The following is a 20290-nucleotide window of genomic DNA, read 5'->3' as shown; positions in this document are numbered from 1 at the left end:
TGTGTAGTTGTTGTTACTGGCGTGTGTAGTTGTTACTAGGGTGTGTAGTTGTTGTTACTAGGGTGTGTAGTTGTTGTTACTAGGGTGTGTAGTTGTTGTTACTGGCGTGTGTAGTTGTTGTTACTAGGGTGTGTTGTTGTTGTTACTAGGGTGTGTAGTTGTTGTTACTGTGGTGTGTAGTTGTTGTTACTGAGGTGTGTAGTTGTTACTGTGGTGTGTAGTTGTTCCTCTGTGGAGATGGGAGAAGGGTACCAAAAAATGTCTGCAGCATTGAATGTCTGCAGCATTGGATATAAAATGGCGCCGGAAGAAATGGCAGCAGTTTTACGGGCGTCCAACCAATTGTGCTATTATGTGGGGGTTTTCGTGTTATTTGTACCTTATTTTGTACGTAATGTTTCTGCAACCGTATCTTACAGCAGAAAAGAGCTTCTGTATATCAGGACAGCGATCACTCACCTCGGATTAGACTAAGAGCTTCTGGATATCAGGACAGCGGTCACTCACCTCGGATTAGACAAAGAGCTTCTGGATATCAGGACAGAGATCACTCACCTCGGATTACACAAAGAGTTTCTGGATATCAGGACAGCGATCACTCACCTCGGATTAGACAAAGAGCTTCTGGATATCAGGACAGCGATCACTCACCTCGGATTAGACAAAGCGCTTCTGGATATCAGGACAGAGATCATTCACCTCGGATTACACAAAGAGCTTCTGGATATCAGGACAGCGATCACTCACCTCGGATTACACAAAGAGCTTCTGGATATCAGGACAGAGATCACTCACCTCGAATGACACAAAGAGCATCTGGATATCAGGACAGCGATCACTCACCTCGGATTACACAAAGAGCTTCTGGATATCAGGACAGCGATCACTCACCTTGGATTAGACAAAGAGCTTCTGGATATCAGGACAGCGATCACTCACCTCGGATTAGACAAAGATTTTTTCTTCACCAAGCAGGACGCACAGGACATTCTCCAAACTCCCGACAGGTCCAACATTCCAGTTATTGGCAAGAGGAAGAGACGCAGGCACAGAGGACACCGAGCGGGATGCCTCGATAGGATCCGCCAACGGCGAGTGGGAAAGCTGCTGTCAACATTACTCCCCAACGTGCAATCATTGGACAATAAATTAGACGAGGTACGATCACGAATATCCTATCAACGGGACATCAAAAACGGTGACATCTTGTGTTTCACGGAATCGTGGCTGAATGATGACATGGATATTCAGCTAGCGGGATACACGCTGCACCAGCAAGATAGAACAACACACTCCAGTAAGACAAGGGGGGGGGGCAGTCTGTGCATATTTGTAAACAACAGCTGGTGCGCAAAATCTAAGGAAGTCTCTAGATTTTGCTCGCATGAAGTAGAGTATATTGTGATAAATTGCAGACCACACTATTTGCCGAGAGAGTTTTCAGCTATACTTTTCGTGGCTGTTTATTTACCACCACAGCCGGATGCTGGCACTAAGACCGCACTCAGTCAGCTGTATACAGAAATAAGCAAACAGGAAATCACTCACCCAGAGGCGGCGCTCCTATTGGCCGGAGACTTTAATGCAGGGAAACTTAAATCAGTTCGACCAAATCTCTATCAACATGTTAAATGTGCAACCAGAGGGGGGGAAATCTAGATCACCTGTACTCCACACACAGAGATGCGTACAAAGCTTTCCCTCGTGCTCAGTCCCCTCCTGTACTCCCTGTTCACCCACGACTGCATGGCCAGGCACGACTCCAACACCATCATTAAGTTTGCTGACGACACAACAGGCCTGATCACCGACAACGACGAGACAACCTATAGGGAGGTCAGAGACCTGGCCGGGTGGTGCCAGAATAACAACCTATCCCTCAACGTAACCAAGACTAAGGAGATGATTGTGGATTACAGGAAAAGGAGGACCGAGCACGCCCCCATTCTCATCGACTGGGCTATAGTGGAGCAGGTTGAGAGCTTCAAGTTCCTTGAATCACCAACAAACTAGACTGGTCCAAACACACCAAGACAGTTGTGAAAGTCGAGTGACAGTCGACAAAGCCTATTCCCCATCAGGAAACTAAAAAGATTTGTCATGGGTCTTCAGATCCTCAAAAGGTTCTACAGCTGCAACATCGAGAGCATCCTGACTGGTTGCATCACGGCCTGGTACGGCAATTGCTTGGCCTCCGACCGCAACGCAATACAGAGAGTAGTTTGTATGGCCCCGTACATCAGTGGGGCCAAGCTTCCTGCCATCCAGGACCTCTATACCAGGTTGTGTCAGAGGAAGGTCCTAGAAATTGTCAAAGACCCCAGCCACCCAAGTCATAGACAGTTATTTCTGCTACCGCATGGCAAGCTTTACCAGAGTGCCAAGTCTAGGACAAATAGGCTTCTCAACAGTTTTTACCCCCAAGCCATAAGACTCCTGAACAGGTAATCAAATGGCTACCCGGACTATTTGCAATGTGTGCCCCCTCCAACCCCCCTTTAATGCTGCTGCTACTCTCTGTTTATCATATATACATAGTCACTTTAACTATACATTCATGTACATACTACCTCAATTGGCCCGACCAACCAGTGCTCCCGCACATTTGCTAACCGGGCTATCTGCATTGTGTTCCACCAACCCCTCTTTTACGCTACTGCTACTCTCTGTTCATTATATATTCATAGTCACTTTAACCATATCTACATACTACCTCAATCAGCCCGACTAACCGGTATCTGTATGTAGCCTCGCTACTTTTATAGCCTGCGTACTGTATATAGCCTCGCTACTGTTATTACTGTCTTTCTACTGTTGTAGAAGAACCTTCCAGAAGGACAACCATCTCTGCAGCACTCAAATAATCAGTCCTTTATGGTAGCGTGGCCAGACGGAAGCCACTCCTCAGTAAAAGGCACATGACAGCCCGCTTGGAGTTTGCCAAAAGGCACCTAAAGGACTCTCAGATCTCGATAAACAAGATTCTCTGGTCTGATGAAACCAAGATTGAACTCTTTGGCCGGAATACCAAGTGTCACGTCTGGAGGAAACCTGGCACCATCCCTACAGTGAACCATGGTCGTGGCAGCATCATTCTGTGGGGATGTTTTCCAGCGGCAGGGACTGGGAGACTAGTCAGGATCGAGGCGAAGATGAACAGAGCAAAGTACAGAGAGTCCGGGCTCTAGCTGGGCCACTCAAGGACATTCAGAGACTTTTCCCTAAGCCACTCCTGTGTTGTCTTGGCTGTGTGCTTTGAGTCATTGTCCTATTGGAAGGTGTACATTCGCCCCAGTCTGAGGTCCTGATTGTGTTGGATCAGGTTTTCATCAAGGATCTCTCTGTTCATCTTTGCCTCGATCCTGACTAGTCTCCCAGTCCTTATTATTGAAGTGACCAGTGTTCCATTATTAAAGGGTTGTCTATGTACATGGTCAGCAGTCTTTAAGATGCATGTTAGAGTGACCGGGTGATACACGGCTAGTGACGGTGACTAAGTTCAGAGAAGGTTACTGGGTGGAGTCCGGCTAGTGACGGTGACTAAGTTCAGAGAAGGTTACTGGGTGGAGGCCGGCTAGTGACGGTGACTAAGTTCAGAGAAGGTTACTGGGTGGAGTCCGGCTAGTGACCGTGACTAAGTTCAGGGAAGGTTACTGGGTGGAGTCCGGCTAGTGACGGTGACTAAGTTCAGAGAAGGGTACTGAGTGGAGTCCGGCTAGTGACCGTGACTAAGTTCAGAGAAGGGTACTGAGTGGAGTCCGGCTAGTGACGGTGACTAAGTTCAGAGAAGGGTACTGAGTGGAGTCCGGCTAGTGACGGTGACTAAGTTCAGAGAAGGGTACTGGTTGGAGTCCGGCTAGTGACCGTGACTAAGTTCAGAGAAGGGTACTGAGTGGAGTCCGGCTAGTGACGGTGACTAAGTTCAGAGAAGGGTACTGAGTGGAGTCCGGCTAGTGACGGTGACTAAGTTCAGAGAAGGTTACTGAGTGGAGGCCGGCTAGTGACCGTGACTAAGTTCAGAGAAGGGTACTGAGTGGAGTCCGGCTAGTGACGGTGACTAAGTTCAGAGAAGGGTACTGAGTGGAGTCCGGCTAGTGACGGTGACTAAGTTCAGAGAAGGGTACTGGGTGGAGTCCGGCTAGTGACCGTGACTAAGTTCAGAGAAGGGTACTGAGTGGAGTCCGGCTAGTGACGGTGACTAAGTTCAGAGAAGGGTACTGGGTGGAGTCCGGCTAGTGACCGTGACTAAGTTCAGAGAAGTGTACTGGGTGGAGTCCGGCTAGTGACGGTGACTAAGTCAACAATCTGATGGCCTTAGAAATATAAGCAGTTTTTCAGTCTCTCGGTCCCAACTTTGATGCACCTGTACTGACCTCGCCTTCTGGATGATAGCTGGGTGAACAGGCAGTGGCTCGGGTGGTTTGTTGTCCTTGATGATCTTTTTGGCCTTCTTGTGACATCGGGTGCTGTAGGTGTCCTGGAGGGCAGGCAGTGTGCTCCCGATGATGCGTTGGGCAGACCACACCACCCTCTGGAGAGGCCTGTGGTTGTGGACGTTGCAGTTGCCTGACAGGATCCTCTCCATGGTGCATCTGTAAAAGTTTATGAGGATTTTAGGGGCCAAGATGAATTTCTTCAGCCTCCTGAAGTTGAAGAGGCGCTGGTGCGCCTTCTTCACCACACTGTCTGTGTGACAGTGTGTCAGTAATGTGTACACCGAGGAACTTGAAGCTTTTCACTTTGTCCACTGCAGCCCCCCTCGATGTGGATGTGGGTGTTTTCTTGCTGTAGTTGATAATAGTGTGTGTAGTTGATAATTGTGTGTGTAGTTGATAATAGTGTGTGTAGTTGATAATAGTGTGTGTAGTTGATAATTGTGTGTGTGTGTGTAGTTGACAATAGTGTGTGTGTGTAGTTGATAATAGTGTGTGTGTGTGTGTGTGTGTAGTTGATGAAAGTGTGTGTGTGTGTGTGTGTGTGTGTGTAGTTGATGATATTGTGTGTGTAGTTGATAATAGTGTGTGTTGTTGATAAAAGGGTGTGTGTGTGTGTGTGTGGTTGATAATAGTGTGTGTGTGTGTGTTGTTGATAATAGGGTATGTGTGTAGTTGTGTCATGTGTGTGTAGTTGTGTCATGTGTGTTTCTGGGGTAGAGTGATAGAGAGGAAAGGATGGGTGAATACACACACACACACACACACACACACACACACACACACACACACACACACATTAGACATTTCCTCTGGATCCCACAGTGAACATCATCTCCACTCGTATCTGTGCATGTATCATTTAGGACCAGCAGAAGTTTGCAGTGACAGCCTCAACGGGAATTCTTCATCTCTGTTTCAGAGTGAGTCAGTATAATCAGCTGTTCTTTTTTTTAGCTGTGTTCTCTCTAGCTCTCTTTTCACCTCTCTGCCTCCCTCACTTTCTCTTTCTCTACCTTTCTACCTCTTTCGTCTCTCACTCTCTACCTCTTTACCTCTCTTCTCTCTCATTCTCTCTCTCTCTACCTCTCTTCTCTCGCTTTCTCTCTACCTCTCTTCTCTCTCTACCTCTCTTCTTTCTCTCTTTCTCTCTACCTCTATTCTCTCTCTACCTCTCTTCTTTCTCTCTTTCTCTCTACCTCTCTTCTCTCTCTACCCCTCTTCTCTCTCTCTACCTCTTCTCTCTCTTCTCTGTCTCTCTCTACCTCTCTCTGTCTCTCTCTTTTCTCTCTACCTCTCTCTCCTCTCTACCTCTCTTCCCCCTCTTTCTCTCTCTATACCTGTGTCTTCTCTCTCTCTTTCTCTCTACCTTGTCTCCTCTCTCTATCTCTCATTTCTCTATACCTCACTCTCTCTTTTTCTGTCTGTCTTTCTCTCACTTTATATTCCCTTCCTCTCATTCTCTAGTTATCCCTTTTTATCCAGGAAGCCCCCCCCCCCCCTCCCCTCCCTTCCACACCAGCAAAATTGCAGTCAGCCGCCAACTACAGAGTCTGCTCATTCGGGGCCTGTTTCCATGGCAACAGGTTTGAGTCCGCTCATTCAGGGCCTGTTTCCATAGCAACATGTTTCCATGGAAACTAGGTGACAGCGCATGCTTCGGGGAAGAGTGACTCATTTGCTCTCTCTGTCTCTACCCCCCTCTCCCCTCTTGCCCCTTCCTTCCTCAACCGAGAGATTCTACACCCCTTCTTTGTCTTCATCCAAAGTTTTTACATGTTTTTGTTTACCAAAAGAAAAATGGTGGATTGATGGGTGGAAATGGATGTAACATTAAAGACGTACTATAAGTTCAACACTAGGTTTAAGGCTATGAGTTCAACACTAGGTTTAAGGCTATGAGTTCAACACTAGGTTTAAGGCTATAAGTTCAACACTAGGTTTAAGGCTATGAGTTCAACACTAGGTTTAAGGCTATGAGTTCAACACTAGGTTTAAGGCTATGAGTTCAACACTAGGTTAAAGGCTATGAGTTCAACACTAGGTTTAAGGCTATGAGTTCAACACTAGGTTTAAGGCTATGAGTTCAACACTAGGTTTAAGGCTATGAGTTCAACACTAGGTTTAAGGCTATGAGTTCAACACTAGGTTTAAGGCTATGAGTTCAACACTAGGTTTAAGGCTATGAGTTCAACACTAGGTTTAAGGCTATGAGTTCAACACTAGGTTTAAGGCTATGAGTTCAACACTAGGTTTAAGGCTATGAGTTCAACACTAGGTTTAAGGCTATGAGTTCAACACTAGGTTTAAGGCTGAGTTCAACACTAGGTTTAAGGCTATGAGTTCAACACTAGGTTTAAGGCTATGAGTTCAACACTAGGTTTAAGGCTGAGTTCAACACTAGTTTTAAGGCTATGAGATCAACACTAGGTTTAAGGATATGATGTGTGCTATGGAGATGATCTGAACTTCCTCCTCTCTCACGGTGAGGGGGCGTCGGGAGTATACTGAACCCAATAGCATCCAGCCTAGCCAAGCCCCACAGGGCAACAAACTTACCCTACCCAGTATCTATCACACAACACAGACCCCTCTCAGCACACTGAGGGACAGGCAGGCAGGCAGGCAGGCAGGCAGACAGACAGACAGACATGATACCAGACGCTGTGTATATCTGATATCATGATGATGTCATATGAGGGGTTGTGTTCTATGTTCAGCCAGACAGAACAGAGAAGTAAGTACTGCTTCACTACATGTCTAACCTGTTAACTGCTCCAGTATGAGCCCTATGTAATGTAAAGTCCCTATGTCAATCCATCACATTCTAAACCAACACATATCTACTGTAAATGAATAAGAGCTATATTTGGTGGTATTCAGTTAGATTTCGTCACACACAACCGAGGTTAAATCCCGTGTATCTGTTCGCAGTGACCCACTTCAAGGACATTGCTGCACAGTAATATGATAATCCAGATATTTTCTTCTGCTGCTGTGTTCGTTTCAAATCTCTCCTTCCACCGATTCCTCTGTGAAGTCCTGAAGGACCTGAAACAACTCTTGATACAGTGGGGCAAAAAAGTATTTAGTCAGCCACCAATTGTACAAGTTCTCCCACTTAAAAAGATGAGAGAGGCCTGTAAATGTTCATCATAGGTACACTATGACTATGACAGACAAAATGAGAAAAAAAATCCAGAAAATCACATTGTAGGATTTTTAATGAATTTATTTGCAAATTATGGTGGAAAATAAGTATTTGGTCACCTACAAACAAGCAAGATTTCTGGCTTTCACAGACCTGTAACTTCTTCTTTAAGAGGCTCCTCTGTCCTCCACTCGTTACCTGTATTAATGGCACCTGTTTGAACTTGTTATCAGTATAAAATACACCTGTCCACAACCTCAAACAGTCACACTCCAAACTCCACTATGGCCAAGACCAAAGAGCTGTCAAAGGACACCTTAAACAAAATTGTAGACCTGCACCAGGCTGGGAAGACTGAATCTGCAATAGGTAAGCAGCTTGGTTTGAAGAAATCAACTGTGGGAGCAATTATTAGGAAATGGAAGACATACAAGACCACTGATAATCTCGCTCGATCTGGGGCTCCACGCAAGATCTCACCCCGTGGGGTCAAAATGATCACAAGAACGGTGAGCAAAAATCCCAGAACCACACGGGGGGACCTAGTGAATGACCTGCAGAGAGCTGGGACCAAAGTAACAAAGCCTACCATCAGTAACACACTACGCCGCCAGGGACTCAAATTCTGCAGTGCCAGACGTGTGCCCCTGTTTAAGCCATTACATGTCCAGGCCTGTCTGAAGTTTGCTAGAGAGCATTTGGATGATCCAGAAGAAGATTGTGAGAATGTCATATGGTCATATGAAACCAATATATAACTTTTTGGTAAAAACTCAACTCGTCGTGTTTGGAGGACAAAGAATGCTGAGTTGCATCCAAAGAACACCATACCTACTGTGAAGAATGGGGGTGGAAACATCATGCTTTGGGGCTGTTTTTCTGCAAAGTGACCAGGACGACTGATCCGTGTAAAGGAAATAATGAATGGGGCCATGTATCGTGAGATTTTGAGTGAAAACCTCCTTCCATCAGCAAGGGCATTGAAGATGAAACGTGGCTGGGTCTTTCAGCATGACAATGATCCCAAACACACCGCCCGGGCAACGAAGGAGTGGCTTCGTAAGAAGCATTTCAAGGTCCTGGAGTGGCCTAGCCAGTCTCCAGATCTCAACCACATAGAAAATCTTTGGAGGGAGTTGAAAGTGCGTGTTGCCCAGCAACAGCCCCAAAACATCACTGCTCTAGAGGAGATCTGCATGGAGGAACGGGCCAAAATACCAGCAACAGTGTGTGAAAACCTTGTGAAGACTTACAGAAAAACGTTTGACCTCTGTCATTGCCAACAAAGGGTATAAAACAAAGTATTGAGATAAACTTTTGTTATTGACCAAATACTTATTTTCCACCATAATTTGCAAATAAATTCATGAAATATCCTACAATGTGATTTTCTGGATTTTTTTTCTCATTTTGTCTGTCATAGTTGAAGAGTACCTATGATGAAAAGTACAGGCCTCTCTCATCTTTTTAAGTGGGAGAACTTGCACAATTGGTGGCTGACTAAATACTTTTTTGCCCCACTGTAACTATATCAGAGTTACCTGGGAAACAGTTTTAGACCAGGGGATTGTTGTCGTAACACATTTACACAGGGATCTAGACAGACCACACTGCTTTGAGGCAGGAGTTTGAGTTCCCCTGTAGAGTCTATAGAGTATAATCTGTTCAAGTAATATGGATATGCTGACATATATTTAAAACATGTTATGTGTGTACACTTATGTTAAATGCCGTTTAGGCTTTGGGCTGTGTGTGTGTAGTTTGGGCTGTGTGTGTGTGTGTAGTTTGGGCTGTGTGTGTGTGTAGTTTGGGCTGTGTGTGTGTAGTTTGGGTTGTGTGTGTGTAGTTTGGGCTGTGTGTGTGTAGTTTGGGTTGTGTGTGTGTAGTTTGGGTTGTGTGTGTGTGTAGTTTGGGTTGTGTGTGTGTGTGTGTGTGTAGTTTGGGCTCTGTGTGTGTAGTTTGGGCTGTGTGTGTGTGTAGTTAGGATTGTGTGTGTGTAGTTTGGGCTGTGTGTGTGTAGTTTGGGCTGTGTGTGTGTAGTTTGGGCTGTGTGTGTGTAGTTTGGCCTGTGTGTGTAGTAGTTTGGGTTGTGTGTGTGTAGTTTGGCCTGTGTGTGTGTAGTTTGGGCTGGGTGTGTGTAGTTTGGGCTGTGTGTGTGTAGTTTGGGCTGTGTGTGTGTAGTTTGGGTTGTGTGTGTGTGTGTGTGTGTGTGTGTAGTTTGGGCTCTGTGTGTGTAGTTTGGGCTCTGTGTGTGTAGTTTGGGCTGTGTGTGTGTAGTTTGGGCAGTGTGTGTGTGTAGTTAGGATTGTGTGTGTGTAGTTTGGGCTGTGTGTGTGTAGTTTAGGCTGTGTGTGTGTAGTTTGGGCTGTGTGTGTAGTTTGGGCTGTGTGTGTGTAGTTTGGGCTGTGTGTGTGTAGTTTGGCCTGTGTGTGTAGTAGTTTGGGTTGTGTGTGTGTAGTTTGGGCTGTGTGTGTGTAGTTTGGCCTGTGTGTGTGTAGTTTGGGCTGTGTGTGTAGTTTGGGCTGTGTGTGTGTAGTTTGGGCTGTGTGTGTGTAGTTTGGCCTGTGTGTGTGTAGTTTGGCCTGTGTGTGTGTAGTTTGGCCTGTGTGTGTGTAGTTTGGCCTGTGTGTGTGTAGTTTGGGCTGTGTGTGTGTAGTTTGGTCTGTGTGTGTGTAGTTTGGGCTGTGTGTGTGTCGTTAGGGCTGTGTGTGTGTAGTTTGGGCTGTGTGTGTGTGTGTAGTTTGGGCTGTGTGTGTGTAGTATGGATTGTGTGTGTGTAGTTTGGACTGTGTGTGTGTAGTTTGGGCTGTGTGTGTACAGTTATGGCAGATTGTGTGTCTTGGCAGCAGGCGGTTCTGGGTAAAGCAGCCAGTCTGTTTTGGGGTGTGTGTGTTTATGGGCCAGATTGTAGCTCCAGTCCTTAATTATGATAAATAACAACCAGGGGGGGGGGAATTTTTTCTTATATAATAGGATGACAACACACACACACACAGACAGACACAGTAAAACATAACACCCTCTGGTCTCCAACACAGCCTCTCCATCAGATGGGAGGGAGGGAGATAACACTGACAGAAGGAGAAAAATATGGAAGAAGGGATGTCAGAAACAGAGAAGAGAGAAAATAACTTGGTCTACAAGCAGGATGTTAAGGTAACTCAGCCATCAGACATACGCTTCTGTGATACGTACACCACATGACCAAAAGTATGTGGACACCTACTTGTCGAACATGTCATTCCAAAATAATGGGCATTAATATGGTGTTGGTCCCTATAACAATCTACACTATTCTGGGAAGACTTTCCACTAGATGTTGGAACATTGCTTTCATTCAGCCAGAAGAACATTAGTGAGGTCGGACATTGATGTTGGGCGATTAGGTCTGGCTCGCAGTTGGCATTCCAATTCCTCCCGAAGGTGTTCGATGGGGTTGGGGTCAGGGCTCTATGCAGGCCAGTCAAGTTCTTCCACATCGATCTCGACAAACCATTTCTGTATGGACCTCGCTTTGTGCACGGGGACATTGTCATGCTGAAACAGGAAAGGGCCTTCCCTAAACTGTTTCCACAAAGTTGGAAGCACAAAATCATCTAGAATGTATGCTGTAGCGTTAAGATTTCCCTTCACTGGAACTAAGGGGCCTAATCCAAACCATGAAAAACAGCCCCAGAGCATTATTCCTCATCCACCAAACTTAACAGTAGGCACTATGCATTGGGGCAGGTAGCATTCTCCTGGCATCTTCCAAACCCAGATTTGTCTGTCGGACTACCAGATGGTGAAACGTGATTCATCAGTCCGGAGAACAGTCCAATGGGGGGGAACTTTACACCACTCCAGCCGACGCTTGGCATTGAGCATGGTGAGGCTTAGGCTTGTGTGCAGCTGCTCGGCCATGGAAACCCATTTTATGAAGCTCCAGATGAACAGTTATTGTGCTGATGTTGCTTCCAGAGGCAGTTTGGAACTCAGAAGTGAGGACAGGTGATTTTTATGCCCTACTCACCTCAGCACTCGATGATCCCATTCTGTGAGCTTGTGTGGCCTACCACTTCGCGTCTGATCCGTTGTTGCTCCTAGACGTTTCCACTTAAGTGATAATGCCAGAGAAGCCGGTGTTCGGAGGGTATATTGGCAACCATACCAATATATCCTCCAAACACTGGCATTATATACGGGTTACCAACATATTCAAACAATGATTGACATATTTTCCTTGAAAACCTTATTTTGATTCATTTATCCTTACTATTTCATCCTTCCACAAGATATAGTCCCAACACAAATGTGGGGTTGCTTGAGACGCGACCCAGTCGTTTAGTCTTTTTGTTCTGTATCTATGGACGTGACCTAGTCGTTCTGTATCTATGGACGTGACCCAGTCGTTCTGTATCTATCGACGTGACCCAGTCGTTCTGTATCTATGGACGTGACCCAGTCGTTCTGTATCTATGGCCGTGACCCAGTCGTTCTGTATCTATGAACGCGACCCAGTCGTTCTGTATCTATGGACGTGACCCAGTCGTTCTGTATCTATGGACGTGACCCAGTCGTTCTGTATCTATGGATGTGACCCAGTCGTTCTGTATCTATGGACGCGACCCAGTCGTTCTGTATCTATGGACGCGACCCAGTCGTTCTGTATCTATGGCCGTGACCCAGTCGTTCTGTATCTATGGACGCGACCCAGTCGTTCTGTATCTATGGACGTGACCCAGTCGTTCTGTATCTATGGACGTGACCCAGTCGTTCTGTATCTATGGATGTGACCCAGTCGTTCTGTATCTATGGACGCGACCCAGTCGTTCTGTATCTATGGACGCGACCCAGTCGTTCTGTATCTATGGCCGTGACCCAGTCGTTCTGTATCTATGGACGCGACCCAGTCGTTCTGTATCTATGGACGTGACCCAGTCGTTCTGTATCTATGGATGTGACCCAGTCGTTCTGTATCTATGGCCGTGACCCAGTCGTTCTGTATCTATGGACGCGACCCAGTCGTTCTGTATCTATGGCCGTGACCCAGTCGTTCTGTATCTATGGACGCGACCCAGTCGTTCTGTATCTATGGCCGTGACCCAGTCGTTCTGTATCTATGGACGCGACCCAGTCGTTCTGTATCTATGGCCGTGACCCAGTCGTTCTGTATCTATGGACGCGACCCAGTCGTTCTGTATCTATGGCCGTGACCCAGTCGTTCTGTATCTATGGCCGTGACCCAGTCGTTCTGTATCTATGGACGTGACCCAGCCGTTCTGTATCTATGGACGTGACCCAGTCGTTCTGTATCTATGGACGTGACCCAGTCGTTCAGTCTTTTTGTTCTGTATCTATGGACATGACCCAGTCGTTCAGTCTTTTTGTTCTGTATTAATGGATGTGACCCAGTCGTTCTGTATCTATGGACGTGACCCAGCCGTTCTGTATCTATGGACGTGACCCAGTCGTTCAGTCTTTTTGTTCTGTATCTATGGACGTGACCCAGTCGTTCTGTATGTATGGACGTGACCCAGTCGTTCAGTCTTTTTGTTCTGTATCTATGGACGTGACCCAGTTATTCAGTCTTTTTGTTCTGTATCTATGGACGTGACCCAGTCGTTCTATATCTATGGAAGTGACCCAGTCGTTCTGTATCTATGGACGTGACCCAGTCGTTCTGTATCTATGGACGCGACCCAGTCGTTCTGTATCTATGGACGCGACTTTGGAGGACCAAAAAAGCCGATACCGGTTAATCGGACGATTTTAAAAAAATAAGTAAAAAACATGTATTTGTAATAATGACAATTACAACAATTCTGAATGAACACTTATTTTAACTTAATATAATACATCAATAAAATCAATTTGGCCTCAAGTAGATAATGAAACATGTTCAATTTGGTTTAAATAATGCAAAAACACAGTGTTGGAGAAGAAAGTAAAAGTGCAATATGTGCTATGTAAAAAAGCTAACGTTTCAGTTCCTTGCTCAGAACATGAGAACATATGAAAGCTGGTGGTTCCTTTTAACATCAGTCTTCAATATTCCCACGTAAGAAGTTTTAGGTTGTTGTTATTATAGGAATTATAGGACTATTTCCTTCTATACCATTTGTATTTCATTAACCTTTGACTATTGGATGTTCTTGTAGGCACTTTAGTATTGCCAGTGTAACAGTATAGCTTCCGTCCCTCTCCTCGCTCCTCCCTGGGCTCGAACCAGGAACACAACGACAACAGCCATCCTCGAAGCAGCGTTACCCATGCAGAGCAAGGGGAACAACCACTCCAAGTCTCAGAGCAAGTGACGTTTGAAAGGCTTTTAGCGCGCACCCCGCTAACTAGCTAGCCATTTCACATCGGTTACACCAGCCTAATCTCTGGAGTTGATAGGCTTGAAGTCATAAACAGCTGCTGGCAAACGCACGAAAGTGCTGTTTGAATGAATGCTTACGAGCCTGCTGCTGCCTACCATCGCTCAGTCAGGATGGTCTATCAAATCATAGACTTAGTTATAACATGGCACAGAAATACGAGCCTTAGGTCATTGGGGCGGCAGGGTAGCCTAGTGGTTAGAGCGTTGGACTAGTAACCGGAAGGTTGCAAGTTCAAACCCCCGAGCTGACAAGGTCGTGAATAGGCACTGTTCCTAGGCCGTCATTGAAAATAAGAATTTGTTCTTAACTGACTTGCCTAGTTAAATAAAGGTTTAAAAAAAATAGGAAAATGGCCGAATCCGGAAACTATCATCTCGAAAACAAGACGTTCATTCTTTCAGTGAAATACGGAACCGTTCCGTACTTTATCTAACGGGTGGCATCCATCAATCTATATATTCCTGTTACATTGCACAACCTTCAATGTTATGTCATAATTAAGTAAAATTCTGGCAAATTAGGCAGCCCAAACTGTTGCATATACACTGACTCTGCGTGCAATGAACGCAAGAGAAGTGACACAATTTCACCTGGTTAACATTGCCTGCTAACCTGGATTTGTTTTAGCTAAATATGTTCCACTCATCCATTTGAGTTTTCACAACAAAGTATCGATTTAGCCAGTCAACTAAAAAAAAGTTTTGTATATTGCTATGACAACCAGCTCAATTTGCCTTCTGTCTCTTTCGGACACATTCACTTTCTATGGGACGGTGAAGATCACAATTCAATATTGAAACAATATTGAAAAGGTTGGAGAGACAGACAGCAAGGTTTATATAAATCTCTGCTGTTGAAAACAGAATTCTAGTCTAAAAGAAATGAGAGATAATGTCTAGAAGCATTTTATAGTGGAGATCAAGTTTAAACATTGCCTGGCTGGGCTGATGAGACAGTGAATTGAACAGAGTAAATAGTTATTTCAACGTCATAGATTTAGTCTGTGGTAACTTATGAAATAGACAACGGCTGGAATGCGGTTTTAACCAATCAGCATTCACGATTAGACCCACCCGTTGTATAATTCACAATAACAGCACTTACAGTTGACCGGGACAGCTCTAACAGGGCAGAAATTTGACTAACTGACTTGTTGGAAAGGTGGCATCCTATGCCTGTGCCACATTGAAAAACACTGAGCTTTTCAGTAAGACCATTCTACTGCCAATGTTTGTCTATGCAGATTGCATGCACCCATGCTGGCGTAGCCTGGGCACATGAGGCAGCTCCACTGAGGCGGTCTATACAGCAGTAGCTGGGAGGCGGTCTATACAGCAGTAGCTGGGAGGCGGTCTATACAGCAGTAGCTGGGAGGCAGTCTATACAGCAGTAGCTGGGAGGCAGTCTATACAGCAGTAGCTGGGAGGCGGTCTATACAGCAGTAGCTGGGAGGCAGTCTATACAGCAGTAGCTGGGAGGCGGTCTATACAGCAGTAGCTGGGAGGCAGTCTATACAGCAGTAGCTGGGAGGCAGTCTATACAGCAGTAGCTGGGAGGCGGTCTATACAGCAGTAGCTGGGAGGCAGTCTATACAGCAGTAGCTGGGAGGCGGTCTATACAGCAGTAGCTGGGAGGCGGTCTATACAGCAGTAGCTGGGAGGCGGTCTATACAGCAGTAGCTGGGAGGCGGTCTATACAGCAGTAGCTGGGCGGCTGTCTATACAGCAGTAGCTGGAAGGCAGTCTATACAGCAGTAGCTGGGAGGCAGTCTATACAGCAGTAGCTGGGAGGCGGTCTATACAGCAGTAGCTGGGAGGCGGTCTATACAGCAGTAGCTGGGAGGCGGTCTATACAGCAGTAGCTGGGAGGCGGTCTATACAGCAGTAGCTGGGAGGCGGTCTATACAGCAGTAGCTGGGAGGCGGTCTATACAGCAGTAGCTGGGAGGCGGTCTATACAGCAGTAGCTGGGAGGCGGTCTATACAGCAGTAGCTGGGAGGCGGTCTATACAGCAGTAGCTGGGAGGCTGTCTATACAGCAGTAGCTGGGAGGCTGTCTATACAGCAGTAGCTGGGAGGCGGTCTATACAGCAGTAGCTGGGAGGCGGTCTATACAGCAGTAGCTGGGAGGCGGTCTATACAGCAGTAGCTGGGAGGCGGTCTATACAGCAGTAGCTGGGAGGCGGTCTATACAGCAGTAGCTGGGAGGCGGTCTTTTACAGCAGTAGCTGGGAGGCTGTCTATACAGCAGTAGCTGGGAGGCGGTCTTTTACAGCAGTAGCTGGGAGGCGGTCTTTTACAGCAGTAGCTGGGAGGCGGTCTATACAGCAGTAGCTGGGAGGCAGTCTATACAGCAGTAGCTGGGAGGCGGTCTATACAGCAGTAGCTGGGAGGCGGTCTATACAGCAGTAGCTGGGAGGCGGTCTATACAGCAGTAGCTGGGAGGCGGTCTATACAGCAGTAGCTGGGAGGCGGTCTATACAGCAGTAGCTGGGAGGCTGTCTATACAGCAGTAGCTGGAAGGCAGTCTATACAGCAGTAGCTGGGAGGCAGTCTATACAGCAGTAGCTGGGAGGCGGTCTATACAGCAGTAGCTGGGAGGCGGTCTATACAGCAGTAGCTGGGAGGCGGTCTATACAGCAGTAGCTGGGAGGCGGTCTATACAGCAGTAGCTGGGAGGCGGTCTATACAGCAGTAGCTGGGAGGCGGTCTATACAGCAGTAGCTGGGAGGCGGTCTATACAGCAGTAGCTGGGAGGCGGTCTATACAGCAGTAGCTGGGAGGCGGTCTATACAGCAGTAGCTGGGAGGCTGTCTATACAGCAGTAGCTGGGAGGCTGTCTATACAGCAGTAGCTGGGAGGCGGTCTATACAGCAGTAGCTGGGAGGCGGTCTATACAGCAGTAGCTGGGAGGCGGTCTATACAGCAGTAGCTGGGAGGCGGTCTATACAGCAGTAGCTGGGAGGCGGTCTATACAGCAGTAGCTGGGAGGCGGTCTTTTACAGCAGTAGCTGGGAGGCTGTCTATACAGCAGTAGCTGGGAGGCGGTCTTTTACAGCAGTAGCTGGGAGGCGGTCTTTTACAGCAGTAGCTGGGAGGCGGTCTTTTACAGCAGTAGCTGGGAGGCTGTCTATACAGCAGTAGCTGGGAGGCGGTCTATACAGCAGTAGCTGGGAGGCTGTCTATACAGCAGTAGCTGGGAGGCGGTCTTTTACAGCAGTAGCTGGGAGGCGGTCTTTTACAGCAGTAGCTGGGAGGCGGTCTTTTACAGCAGTAGCTGGGAGGCTGTCTATACAGCAGTAGCTGGGAGGCGGTCTTTTACAGCAGTAGCTGGGAGGCGGTCTTTTACAGCAGTAGCTGGGAGGCGGTCTTTTACAGCAGTAGCTGGGAGGCTGTCTATACAGCAGTAGCTGGGAGGCGGTCTATACAGCAGTAGCTGGGAGGCTGTCTATACAGCAGTAGCTGGGAGGCTGTCTATACAGCAGTAGCTGGGAGGCGGTCTATACAGCAGTAGCTGGGAGGCGGTCTATACAGCAGTAGCTGGGAGGCGGTCTATACAGCAGTAGCTGGGAGGCAGTCTATACAGCAGTAGCTGGGAGGCAGTCTATACAGCAGTAGCTGGGAGGCAGTCTATACAGCAGTAGCTGGGAGGCTGTCTATACAGCAGTAGCTGGGAGGCAGTCTATACAGCAGTAGCTGGGAGGCAGTCTATACAGCAGTAGCTGGGAGGCAGTCTATACAGCAGTAGCTGGGAGGCGGTCTATACAGCAGTAGCTGGGAGGCTGTCTATACAGCAGTAGCTGGGAGGCGGTCTATACAGCAGTAGCTGGGAGGCGGTCTATACAGCAGTAGCTGGGTCATTCCTACTCTGTGGTGCCATTTGGACATAACTTTTGAAAATAAAGTATATATTTTTTCTTTGTTTTTATTCTATCAGGAAAAGGACATTTTGACTTTCAGAAAAACTAATTGGTCAAACTCAGGCACTTAAATACATTTTAGTGTAGCTACATAGTAACTATATTCATTTACATGTTAATAACATAACACATTGCTACATAGTAACTATATTAATTAATAACACGTAGCTACATTGTTAACTATATTAGCTAACATTGTAGTGACACATACAGTGCCTTGCGAAAGTATTCGGCCCCCTTGAACTTTGCGACCTTTTGCCACATTTCAGGCTTCAAACATAAAGATATAAAACTGTATTGTTTTGTGAAGAATCAACAACAAGTGGTGCACAATCATGAAGAGGAACGACATTTATTGGATATTTCAAACTTTTTTAACAAATCAAAAACTGAAAAATTGGGTGTGCAAAATTATTCAGCCCCCTTAAATTAATACTTTGTAGCGCCACCTTTTGCTGCGATTACAGCTGTAAGTCGCTTGGGGTATGTCTCTATCAGTTTTGCACATCGAGAGACTGACATTTTTTCCCATTCCTCCTTGCAAAACAGCTCGAGCTCAGTGAGGTTGGATGGAGAGCATTTGTGAACAGCAGTTTTCAGTTCTTTCCACAGATTCTCGATTGGATTCAGGTCTGGACTTTGACTTGGCCATTCTAACACCTGGATATGTTTATTTTTGAACCATTCCATTGTAGATTTTGCTTTATGTTTTGGATCATTGTCTTGTTGGAAGACAAATCTCCGTCCCAGTCTCAGGTCTTTTGCAGACTCCATCAGGTTTTCTTCCAGAATGGTCCTGTATTTGGCTCCATCCATCTTCCCATCAATTTTAACCATCTACCCTGTCCCTGCTGAAGAAAAGCAGGCCCAAACCATGATGCTGCCACCACCATGTTTGACAGTGGGGATGGTGTGTTCAGCTGTGTTGCTTTTACGCCAAACATAACGTTTTGCATTGTTGCCAAAAAGTTCAATTTTGGTTTCATCTGACCAGAGCACCTTCTTCCACGTTTGGTGTGTCTCCCAGGTGGCTTGTGGCAAACTTTAAACGACACTTTTTATGGATATCTTTAAGAAATGGCTTTCTTCTTGCCACTCTTCCATAAAGGCCAGATTTGTGCAATATACGACTGATTGTTGTCCTATGGATACCTCGGCTGTAGATCTCTGCAGTTCATCCAGAGTGATCATGGGCCTCTTGGCTGCATCTCTGACCAGTCTTCTCCTTGTATGAGCTGAAAGTTTAGAGGGACGGCCAGGTCTTGGTAGATTTGCAGTGGTCTGATACTCCTTCCATTTCAATATTATCGCTTGCACAGTGCTCCTTGGGATGTTTAAAGCTTGGGAAATATTTTTGTATCCAAATCCGGCTTTAAACTTCTTCACAACAGTATCTCAGACCTGCCTGGTGTGTTCCTTGTTCTTCATGATGCTCTCTGCGCTTTTAACGGACCTCTGAGACTATCACAGTGCAGGTGCATTTATACGGAGACTTGATTACACACAGGTGGATTGTATTTATCATTATTAGTCATTTAGGTCAACATTGGATCATTCAGAGATCCTCACTGAACTTCTGGAGAGAGTTTGCTGCACTGAAAGTAAAGGGGCTGAATAATTTTGCACGCCCAATTTTTCAGTTTTTGATTTGTTAAAAAAGTTTGAAATATCCAATAAATGTCGTTCCACTTCATGATTGTGTCCCACTTGTTGTTGATTCTTCACAAAAAAATACAGTTTTATGTCTTTATGTTTGAAGCCTGAAATGTGGCAAAAGGTCGCAAAGTTCAAGGGGGCCGAATACTTTCGCAAGGCACTGTAGCTACATCGTAACTATATTAGTTAGCATCGTAATACCATAACGCATAGCTACATAGTAACTATATCAGTTAGCATCGTAATAACATAAAATAAATACATGAGTTACTCATTTGACTATTTTCTTTCCCTGTTTTTTTCTTTTCTTTTTGTCCTTAGTTGTAATAACTAAGACCTCTAGTTTTCCCTGGCCAGCTCACATGATCTGTATAAACTCTGGTCCTATCAACATGTTTGGCCTGTGTTGTGTTGTGTTGTGTTGTGGTGGGGTGGGGTGGGGTGGCTTGGTTTGGTTTGGTCAGCTCTGATGTGACTGATCTGTGTGTGTCTGATTACTAAGTCCTGGCCACTGATCCACTATACTATATGTTTACTACTCAGCTCTCTCTCTCACTGTCTTTCTCTCTCTCTCTGTCTCTCTCTCTCTCTCACTGTCTTTCTCTCTCTCTCTCTGTCTCTCTCTCTCTCTCTCACTGTCTTTCTCTCTCTCTCTCTCTCTCTCTCTCTCTCTCTCTCTCTCTCTCTCTCTCTCTGTCTCTCTGTCGCTCTCTCTCTGTGTAGATTGATGCCTTCATTAAGCCTAATCCCTGGTTAATTTAATCAGT

General features: G+C 46.2%; 1 protein-coding gene across 5 annotated transcripts in view; it reads left to right on the top strand.

Moving 5' to 3' along the window:
- The window catches only part of ece2a (endothelin converting enzyme 2a), a 216461-nt gene that overhangs the window by 154066 nt on the left and 42105 nt on the right, over positions 1-20290 (top strand). For 3 of the 5 annotated variants that reach the window (XM_090182797.1, XM_090182798.1, XM_090182799.1), the window contains exon 4: positions 5300-5356. The exons of the other annotated variants lie outside the window; for them this stretch is intronic. In XM_090182797.1, the coding sequence (XP_090038923.1) occupies positions 5300-5356 (57 nt within the window). The remainder of the gene's footprint in view (positions 1-5299; positions 5357-20290) is intronic. 5 annotated transcript variants of the gene reach the window in all.

The sequence above is a fragment of the Oncorhynchus mykiss genome, chromosome 8 (genome assembly GCF_057628025.1).
Source record: "Oncorhynchus mykiss isolate SJ-2025 chromosome 8, ASM5762802v1, whole genome shotgun sequence".
Lineage (NCBI taxonomy): Eukaryota > Metazoa > Chordata > Actinopteri > Salmoniformes > Salmonidae > Oncorhynchus > Oncorhynchus mykiss.
The sequence above is the reverse complement of the archived record's forward strand: the minus strand, read 5'-3'. Positions and strand labels throughout refer to the sequence as shown.